Raw genomic sequence first — 10,500 nt, 5'->3', positions numbered from 1 at the left:
AAAGAGAGAGAGGAAAGAAAGAGGAAAGAGAAGAGAAAGAGGAAAGAGAAATAAAGGAAAGAAAGGAAAGAGAAAGGAAGGAAAGAGGAAAGAGAAAGAGAGGAAAGAGAAAGAGGGGGAGAGGAAAGAGAAAGAGAGAGAGGGGAGAGGAAAGGGAAAGGAAAGAGCGAGAGAGAGAAAGAGGAAAGAGAGGGAGAGGAAAGAGGCATAAAATAATTCATTTGCATTTAATTGTAATGGTTCAAAGAATGTTTGGAAAAATGTTCAGCCCTCCAGCACATTCACTTCATCCAATCTGGCCCTCTTTGAAAAAAGTTTGGACACCCCTGACGTATGTAATGGCAACAGCACTTAGACTTTCATACCGTCCAGTAGTGTTTTACACCACTCTCTGGGTGGTTTACAATGCAAGCAATCTGGGCCCTCATTTTACCGACCTCGGAAGGATGGAAGCCCGAGTCAACCTTGAGCTCCATCAGGATCGAACACCTGGCAGTGGGCAGAGTCAGCCTGCAATGCTGCATTCTAACCACGGCGCCACCAGGGCTCCTGCTGCGCTGCACGCCTTTCCTCCCCATGGGCCGGTGCGTTTCCTGCCCCTGCGCACCTGCATTTGTGCTCCCCGTTTGCCTGGTATGCGGATCTCTGAAAGTTGTGTGTGCTCGTAAATACGGGACAAGTCAGAGATCTACTGTCCTGGGTCATGTGACCAGGAGCAGGGCTTAGAATAAGGAATCGGCAATCATTCAAGCTGTTACCCATTTCGTCCACCCTAAAGACAGGCCCTGGGAAAGTTTACTTCTTGCATAGCCCCCCTCCCCGCCGCACTATTTTCAGATTTGGACCTTTCTTTTGCTTAGCTCTTCCCCCCCATCAAATTTGATCCCATCCCCTTTTGCTGTTGACGAATTACTTTTATATCGGACAGAGTAGCAAACCCCTTTAGATAATTAGTTTCCAAGGTTTTGTTGAATTGGAAAGCATGCAAAGATAAGGCCCTTTTTTAAATTTTACTGCAACTATGAGTCGTGTAGGATAGGGGTCCTCAACCTTGACCACTTTTAAGATTTGTGGACTTCAACTCCCAGAGCAAAGCTGGCTGAGGAATTCTGGGAGTTGAAGTCCACAAATCTTAAAAGTGGTCAAGGTTGAGGACCCCTGGTATACGACACACCCTTAGCTGTGAAACTTGTTTCTATGACACTAATCAGAATAATTCAGAATTGCATTTGGGGAAGAGCCACCTTACAGCTGCACATTTATACAGGCCACGGAAACAGGCCAGCATCCACATCCCTTTCAGAATGTCACCAGCGCAGCTGAAGGCCCACTGGCTATTGTCAATCCCCAAAACATCTCTCTGTGTGATCTTTGCACTATGGGTACTCCTTGCCTTACAACCAGCACTGGGGCCAGAATTTCCGTTGCTAAGCAAGATGGTTGCTCAGTGAGCAACTTTACGACCTTTTCTCTGCTAGTTATTAAGCAAGTCACTGCAGTGAAGTGAATCGTACGGTCATTAAGCGAATCTGGCTTCCCCAATTCTCTTTGCCAGGAGCTGGCTGGGATGCAAATAGTGATCACATGACCCTGGGATGCTGTAACTGTTGCAAATACATCCAAGTTGCTGAGTGCCTGAATTTCGAACACGTGACCACAGGGACGCTGCAGAGGTCATAAATGCGAGGACCGGTCATAAATTGCTTTTTTCAGTGTTAACTTCGGATAGTTGCCCAATTAATGGTTCTGAGTTGAGGACCACTTGTGCATAAGCAATAAGTTTCCCAATTTTTTCATGCATTCACCATTTTATGATCTCTTGCTGCTCCCAAACTGACGATCAAAGAACAGTCTTAGATGATAAAATGACAAATGCCCAACTAAGAGACTTCCGTAGAAAGCTTTCAGTGTTAATTTTCTTCCTGCAATGCTTCTTACTATTCAAATTTTGTGGCACTGGAGAAGTGGGAGCAGAAGTGTTTGACATTTCAAATATTATACAGGACTTGGATTTGGTCATAGAGAAAGCTTGAACAGCAGTCTTCTGCAGTCACGACATAAGCCTAAGACTGAAAATCAGGCTTGTCAGATGCTATATTTTTTCTATCCTGCTCTATGGAGTAGAGAGTTGGTCTCTGACAGAAGGCCACCTGAAGAGACTAGAAGCATCTGAAATGTGGATTTACAGGCGGCTGTTACGTATAAGCTGGGTTGACAAGATCAGAAATGAGGAGGTGATCAGCCAACTGGGAAAGCCAAGGGAAATCATCAAAACAATTAAAAAACGAATATTAGAATATTTCGGACACGTGATGTGACACCCAGAAAAATAAGACCTTTTTTTTTCTCTCCTCCCAATACTGGAATCTGAAGCAATTACTGCTATGGAATAAATGAAAAAGGCAAACACATGTTAAGAACAGCATAAACATGTAGGGAAATTCCATGGGAATAAATGGGCCACACACTTGCTTTGCCCAGCCTGTAGCAAAATTCTTGTACTTGTTTCAGCAACACCCACAAATTCCAAAAGACCTCGTGAATCACAACCTTTGTCTCTCCCACCATCATTTTTAATTCTCACTGAAGTAAACAAAACTTGTGCCTCATAGCATTTCTCCCCAAATATTCAAAGGAGAAGAAGGGTCCGCTATGTATCAAATTCGAAATCTGTTAATGTCAGAAAGTGCACAGAACACTTACAAAATTGATTCCACTGTCACCTAAAGAGCTAATCAATATAATTAAACTGGAAGTCTTTTCGTTGCGATGCAGCCTAACGAAACCTTGAAAGCAAGGAAGTTCATTTAAAAAACAAAACGTATTCTACAAGCTGCGAAACGTACAAAGAGGTGTGGAGAGACAGATGAATTTCCATACTCAATAGGCTCGTCCCCAAAAGCCAGGGCTACTTAAAAAATAAAAATAAAAAATCCAGACGAAGACACCCACGGTTGCTCCTCTCACTAATGAGGGGTTTCTTGGAAACGGAGACAATCACTCATGACTTTCCAGACTGTGTTATTATTCGTGGTCTGTTCTGTTAGCAAGAAGTTCTGGTTGAAGTACTGTTGCTTATTCCCATCAAATTTAACGGTCCCGCAGGTCACAACGAGAACTGTAGTCTGATTCTGAGTTGCTTGCTCTTGAGAAAGGAAAGAAAAAGAAGCTAAAACACAGAGGCCTACTTTTAAACACAAGCATGAACATTTCTAAGGAAAGATCTTCTTTAAAGCCATTCTATCTTGTTCTAATTCTTTCCCAATGTTTAGAAGTAATCTTATTTAGCAGTTCAAATGCATGCAAATGCGAGTAGATAAATAGGTACCACTTTGGTGGGAAGATAACAGCGCTCCGTGACATCATGCTGACCACATGACCGTGGGAATGTCTTCAGACAGCGCTGGCTCAATGGCGTTGAAACGGACAGGAGGACTAGCCCCTAGAGTCGGCAACGACTAGTGGAGTAAAATCCGCTTTATCCTTACCGTACCTACTTAGAAGTAAAATTCAGCAGCTTTATCCTATGATTAATCTGAGCAAAGAGATGTGGTCTAATCAATGGTGTCTACTGTCATTGAGGCTAACATTGGATGTTCTTGCTTTGACAACATATGAGGATGCGAAGATGCAGCCTTTTTCTTTCTTATGCTTTACTCTTAGAATTAGGTGATGCTGGGGGAGGAGGCGGAATGTGGTGGGAGTTAGTTGGATATAACAATACTGTACTAGTGTGTGAATTCAGAGCTTGAAATAAGAGATGATAAGAATTGGCGGGTTAGAAAACAGGAGGGAAAGCCTGCATTTCAAACTAATTGGAGAATGTGATTTATGACTGTTAATTGGAGGAGGGAATTGTGTTTGATACTACGTACTCAGGGGAGGGGAATCCAGATTTTGGCTTCGACCATGTACCTGCCGATGCCATGCAACTTGAATAAAGATTCTTTAAGATAAACAATGCCTCGAAGTTCTTTGAAGAGTTTCATCTGTTGGAACCGTGACATCTACATAGCAGCGGGCGTAGGGATGCACCTATCCAATGTCCTGCCTTTTTAAAAAAAATGCACGCCCACACAGGATGCTGCTGGTATCCCCTGCCTCTTTCTTTCAAACCCATCCAAGTACATCGATGCCAGCAATTCTGTTCTGCAACTGCGAGCATTTTGTGACACGTTCTTGAGAACTGATAGTTCAAACCGCATGCTGTCACCCTTCAAGCAAACTGAGAAAAAGAGGATTTCCACTGCAGACAAAGCCATGTTTTAATTTATATGCCGTTAATCTCACCCTGCAAAGAGACTCTGGGCACTGGGAGAAAATGCATTCTTCACTTGGAGCAAAATGCAGAACTGAAGGTTGCGTTCAAAAGGACTACGCAGGATGCTAGTTTACAAGGCTCCTTTCTAAAAGAATATTTAAGTAAGAATAATACAGATGTTGTGGAAACGTTCAGATAGCGCCTAGTTGTATAAGTTCAAATATTTTCATTGCATTTCAGGGAAGAGCTGTTTGTCCTTCACACCATCGGAAAAGATTACCCAGACCAGTGCATATTAATAACTTTGTGGATGGTGGCGCTGTTTTTCTTAGGCTATCTTACCATGAACAGGCTGGCAATCAAACGTGTNCAGTGAATCTATGCCAATATATTACGACAGGGGTCTCCAACCTTGGCAACTTTAAGACTTGTGGACTTCAACTTCAAGTCCACAAGTCTTAAAGTTGCCAAGGTTGGAGACCCCTGCATTATGACATCCCAGGTTCTTGGGAAGGGCTTGATGTGTATGACAGCAACACCAGCCAAAGAATTGGCAGCTGTGATTTGGAGTCTTAAATACGTTTGTGCACTTTTTAGTGGTGACCACATGCTTGCTCAAGTGCCGAGTGACTTTTCATCGCTAGCACTGACGTTACCAAGTTTGAGTAATGAAACATCTGCAAGAAAACAAGCAAGCTCAGAGAGCACCAAGGAGCCATTATGATTTTAATGGTCTTCTGGGAGGCAGATCCCATTTTCATCCATCAACAAAGGGCCTTAATATTCTCATGCAAATTTCACATTTGCCAACTAAATTTCTTTTGCAATGCCCTTAGGTGTGAATATTTATCGGAGCGGTACTTTCTCCATCATGACATGCACAGCAACATTGGATGGGCTACTCTCCCTTCTAAATGTCTTGCTTCGGCATTGATTAATCCCAATATTACAGAATAAATTTCCACTGGAAACAAACCCCTTCACAGGTGGCTCTGAACATGCTTGTTTTCCCAATATATATTTTTTAACATTACAACTTTTGCTTTCTTTAGACTTGTTTTATTTTCAACCTAGTAAGGATGCTTTCTTCTTGTACCTTCAAAAAGGATTCAGAGGGGTACAATACAATTTCTACATAAGTGTATGAACATATGGCGGGGAGGGGGGAAGCTTGTAAGTTAAAAAGAAGCTACATGCTGAAAATAAAACCTTAAAATGTGCCTACAAAGATCTCTTCATGGACAGAATGGAATCCACTGGTAATAAATACCTGAGTGGTTTATGAGCTCTTACTGACTGATTTCAGAAATCTTTCAATGCAGTTTCCTATCAATAAAGCTTTGCCCTTTGGAGTAATTGTATCTAATGATAATTAGGCATTTATTGCCCTGGGAAAGATCTTTTTCCCTATTACTTTGAGTAAGTGAAACCTAGCCAGGTTCTTCTTGGAATCCAGCTCATCTCAAACCTTATGACGGAATTTCTATTTACTACCTCTCTGGATCTACGTGTATAATGGCAACGGCACTTAGACTTTTGTACCGTCCCGTAGTGTTTTACGCCACTCTCTGGATGGTTTGCAATGCAAGCAATCTGGGCCCTCATTTTACCGACCTCGGAAGGATGGAAGCCCGAGTCAACCTTGAGCTCCATCAGGATCGAACACCTGGCAGTGGGCAGAGTCAGCCTGCAATGCTGCATTCTAACCACGGCGCCACCAGGGCTCTCGCTGCGCTGCACGCCTTTCCTTCCCATGGGCTGGTGTGTTTCCTGCCCCTGCGCACCTGCATTTGTGCTCCCCGTTTGCCTGGTATGCGGATCTCTGAAAGTTGTGCGTGCTCGTAAATACGGGACAAGTCAGAGATCTACTCTTCTGGGTCACGTGACCAGGAGCAGGGCTTAGAATAAGGAGTCGGCAATCATTCAAGCTGTTATCCAAATCGTCCACCCTAAAGACAGGCCCTGGGAAATTTTACTTCTTGCATAGCCCCCCCCTCCCGCACAATTTTCAGATTTGGACCTTTCTTCTGCTTAGCTCTCCCCCCACATCAAATTTGATCCCATCCCCTTTTGCTTTTGACGAATTACTTTTATGTCCGACAGAGTAGCAAACCCCTTTAGATAATTAGTTTCCAAGGTTTTGTTGAATTGGAAAGCATGCAAAGGCCCTTTTTAAAATTTTACTGCAACTATGAGAAGTGTAGGACAGGGGTCTCCAACCTTGGCCACTTTAAGACTTGTGGACTTCAACTCCCAAAGCTGGCTGAGGAATTCTGGGAGTTGAAGTCCACAAGTCTTAAAAGTGGTCAAGGTTGAGGAACCCTGGTATAGGACACAGCCTTAGCTGTGAAACCTGTTTCTATGACACTAATCAAATTAATTCAGAATTGCCTTTGGGGGAAGAGCCACCTTACAGCTGCACATTCATACAGGCCACGGAAACAGGCCAGCATCCACATCCCCTTCAGGATGTCACCAGCGCAGCTGAAGAAGGCCCACCGACATACTGTCAATCGCCAAAACATCTCTCCGTGTGATCTTTGCACTATGGGTACTCCTTGCTTTACAACCAGCACTGGGGCCAGAATTTCCGTTGCTAAGCAGTGAGCAACTTTACGACCTTTTCTCTGCTAGTTATTAAGCAAATCACTGCAGTGAAGTGAATCGTACGGTCATTAAGCAAATCTGGCTTCCCCAATTCTCTTTGCCAGGAGCTGGCTAGGATGCAAATAGTGATCACATGACCCTGGGATGCTGCAACTGTTGCAAATACATCCAAGTTGCTGAGTGCCTGAATTTCGAACATGTGACCACAAGGATGCTCCAGAGGTCATAAATGCGAGGACCGGTCATAAATTGCTTTTTTCAGGGTTAACTTCAGATAGTTGCCCAATTAATGGTTCTGAGTTGAGGACCACTTGTGCATAAGCAATAAGTTTCCCAATTTTTTCATGCATTCACCATTTTATGATCTCTTGCTGCTCCCAAACTGACAATCAAAGAACAGTCTTAGATGATAAAATGACAAATGCCCAACTAAGAGACTTCCGTAGAAAGCTTTCAGTGTTAATTTTCTTCCTGCAATGCTTCTTACTATTCAAATTTTGTGGCACTGGAGAAGTGGGAGCAGAAGTGTTTGACATTTCAAATATTATACAGGACTTGGATTTGGTCATAGAAAAAGCTTGAACAGCAGTCTTCTGCAGTCACGACATAAGCCTAAGACTGAAAATCAGGCTTGTCAGATGCTATATTTTTTCTATCCTGCTCTATGGAGTAGAGAGTTGGTCTCTGACAGAGGCCACCTGAAGAGACTAGAAGCACTTGAAATGTGGATTTACAGGCGGCTGTTACGCATAAGCTGGGTTGACAAGATCAGAAATGAGGAGGTGATAAGCCGCCTGGGAAAGCCCAGGGAAATCATCAAAACAATTAAAAAACGAAAGCTAGAATATTTCGGACACGTGATGTGACTCCCATAAAAACACGGCATACTCCATTTAATCCTCCAGGGAAAGATGGAAGGAAAACGAGGTCCAGGCAGAAGAACATTGTGGCTTCAAAATCTAAGGGACTGGTTTGGACAAAACTCAGCAGCACTTTTTCGTGCGGCTGCTGATAAAAACAGGATCCCCAACATGATCGCCAACATCCGATAACGGATATGGCACAAGAAGAAGGAAGATTGGTGCGGCATGGGAAGGTAATATAACAGGCACCAAGCACTTTTCCTACACATTGGGAAAACTTGGGGAACAAAAGGGAAAACCCTCATGCAAGAGAGAAAAGTGGGGTATTTTCTATCGCATTAAATTTATTTATCCCTGTCCGAAACTGCTCAGAAATGTTCGGACTTTTCACTGTGAAAAATGACAAATAAAGAACAATGTAGAGAACAATTAAAAAGACTCCCTTAGGTGGGTTTTCCCTTTTAATAAGACCTTTTTTTCTCTCTCCTCCCAATACTGGAATCTGAAGCAATTACTGCTATGGAATAAATGAAAAAGGCAAACACGTGTTAAGAACAGCATAAACATGTAGGGAAATTCCATGGGAATAAATGGGCCACACACTTGCTTTGCCCAGCCTGTAGCAAAATTCTTGTACTTGTTTCAGCAACACCCACAAATTCCAAAAGACCTCGTGAATCACAACCTTTGTCTCTCCCACCATCATTTTTAATTCTCACTGAAGTAAACAAAACTTGTGCCTCATAGCATTTCTCCCCAAATATGCAGAGGAGGAGGAGGGTCCGCCATGTATCAAATTCGAAATCTGTTAATGTCAGAAAGTGCACAGAACACTTACAAAATTGATTCCACTGTCACCTAAAGAGCTAATCAATATAATTAAACTGGAAGTCTTTTCGTTGCGATGCAGCCTAACGAAACCTTGAAAGCAAGGAAGTTCTTTCATTTAAAAAACAAAACGTATTCTACAAGCTGCGAAACGTACAAAGAGGTGTGGAGAGACAGATGAATTTCCATACTCAATAGGCTCGTCCCCAAAAGCCAGGGCTACTTAAAAAATAAAAATAAAAAATCCAGACGAAGACACCCACGGTTGCTCCTCTCACTAATGAGGGGTTTCTTGGAAACGGAGACAATCACTCATGACTTTCCAGACTGTGTTATTATTCGTGGTCTGTTCTGTTAGCAAGAAGTTCTGGTTGAAGTACTGTTGCTTATTCCCATCAAATTTAACGGTCCCGCAGGTCACAACGAGAACTGTAGTCTGATTCTGAGTTGCTTGCTCTTGAGAAAGGAAAGAAAAAGAAGCTAAAACACAGAGGCCTACTTTTAAACACAAGCACGAACATTTCTAAGGAAAGATCTTCTTTAAAGCCATTCTATCTCGTTCTAATTCTTTCCCAATGTTTAGAAGTAATCTTATTTAGCAGCTCAAACGCATGCAAATGCGAGTAGATAAATAGGTACCACTTTGGTGGGAAGATAACAGCGCTCCGTGACATCATGCTGACCACATGACCGTGGGAATGTCTTCGGACAGCGCTGGCTCAATGGCGTTGAAACGGACAGGAGCACTAGCCCCTAGAGTCGGCAACGACTAGCGGAGTAAAATCCGCTTTATCCTTACCGTACCTACTTAGAAGTAAAATTCAGCAGCTTTATCCTATGATTAATCTGAGCAAAGAGATGTGGTCTAATCAATGGTGTCTACTGTCAATGCGGCTAACATTGGATGTTCTTGCTTTGACAACATATGAGGATGCGAAGATGCAGCCTTTTTCTTTCTTATGCTTTACTCTTAGAATTAGGTGATGCTGGGGGAGGAGGCGGAATGTGGTGGGAGTTAGTTGGATATAACAATACTGTACTAGTGTGTGAATTCAGAGCTTGAAATAAGAGATGATAAGAATTGGCGGGTTAGAAAACAGGAGGGAAAGCCTGCATTTCAAACTAATTGGAGAATGTGATTTATGACAGTTAATTGTAGGAGGGAATTGTGCTTTGATACCATGTGCTCAGGGGAGGGGAATTCAGATTTGGCTTCAACCATGTACCTGCCAATGCCATGCAACTTGAATAAAGATTCTTTAAGATAAACAATGCCTCGAAGTTCTTTGAAGAGTTTCATCTGTTGGAACCGTGACATCTACATAGCAGCGGGCGTAGGGATGCACCTATCCAATGTCCTGCCTTTTTAAAAAAAATGCACGCCCACACAGGATGCTGCTGGTATCCCCTGCCTCTTTCTTTCAAACCCATCCAAGTACATCGATGCCAGCAATTCTGTTCTGCAACTGCGAGCATTTTGTGACACGTTCTTGAGAACTGATAGTTCAAACCGCATGCTGTCACCCTTCAAGCAAACTGAGAAAAAGAGGATTTCCACTGTAGACAAAGCCATGTTTTAATTTATATGCCGTTAATCTCACCCTGCAAAGAGACTCTGGGCACTGGGAGAAAATTCATTCTTCACTTGGAGCAAAATGCAGAACTGAAGGTTGCGTTCAAAAGGACTACGCAGGATGCTAGTTTACAAGGCTCCTTTCTAAAAGAATATTTAAGTAAGAATCATACAGATGTTGTGGAAACGTTCAGATAGCGCCTAGTTGTATAAGTTCAAATATTTTCATTGCATTTCAGGGAAGAGCTGTTTGTCCTTCACACCATCGGAAAAGATTACCCAGACCAGTGCATATTAATAACTTTGTGGATGGTGGCGCTGTTTTTCTTAGGCTATCTTACCATGAACAGGCTGGCAATCAAACGTGT

The 10,500-nt window shown here is 42.8% G+C and overlaps 2 protein-coding genes across 2 annotated transcripts in view; both read right to left on the bottom strand.

Annotated features, from left to right (window-relative positions):
* Positions 1–2,551: 2,551 nt before the first annotated feature.
* On the bottom strand, positions 2,552–5,866 carry LOC107287162 (NTF2-related export protein 2-like). Its single transcript, XM_015815636.1, has 3 exons — positions 5,770–5,866; positions 4,604–4,639; positions 2,552–3,145 (listed from the first exon to the last, which is right to left on the bottom strand). Exons 1-3 carry the CDS (start codon positions 5,864–5,866, stop codon positions 2,967–2,969), a joined length of 312 nt encoding a protein of 103 aa, XP_015671122.1. The 3' UTR covers positions 2,552–2,966.
* A 2,551-nt stretch (positions 5,867–8,417) lies between these two features.
* Positions 8,418–10,500, bottom strand: part of NXT2 (nuclear transport factor 2 like export factor 2) — a 5,594-nt gene continuing 3,511 nt past the window's right edge. Inside the window, exon 4 of the mRNA XM_015815671.2 lies at positions 8,418–9,015. Within this exon, the coding sequence (XP_015671157.1) occupies positions 8,837–9,015 (179 nt within the window). The 3' untranslated portion in view covers positions 8,418–8,836. The remainder of the gene's footprint in view (positions 9,016–10,500) is intronic.

Source organism: Protobothrops mucrosquamatus, unplaced genomic scaffold (assembly GCF_001527695.2).
Source record: "Protobothrops mucrosquamatus isolate PMUCROS unplaced genomic scaffold, P.Mucros_1.0 scaffold_103, whole genome shotgun sequence".
Lineage (NCBI taxonomy): Eukaryota > Metazoa > Chordata > Lepidosauria > Squamata > Viperidae > Protobothrops > Protobothrops mucrosquamatus.
The sequence above is the reverse complement of the archived record's forward strand: the minus strand, read 5'-3'. Positions and strand labels throughout refer to the sequence as shown.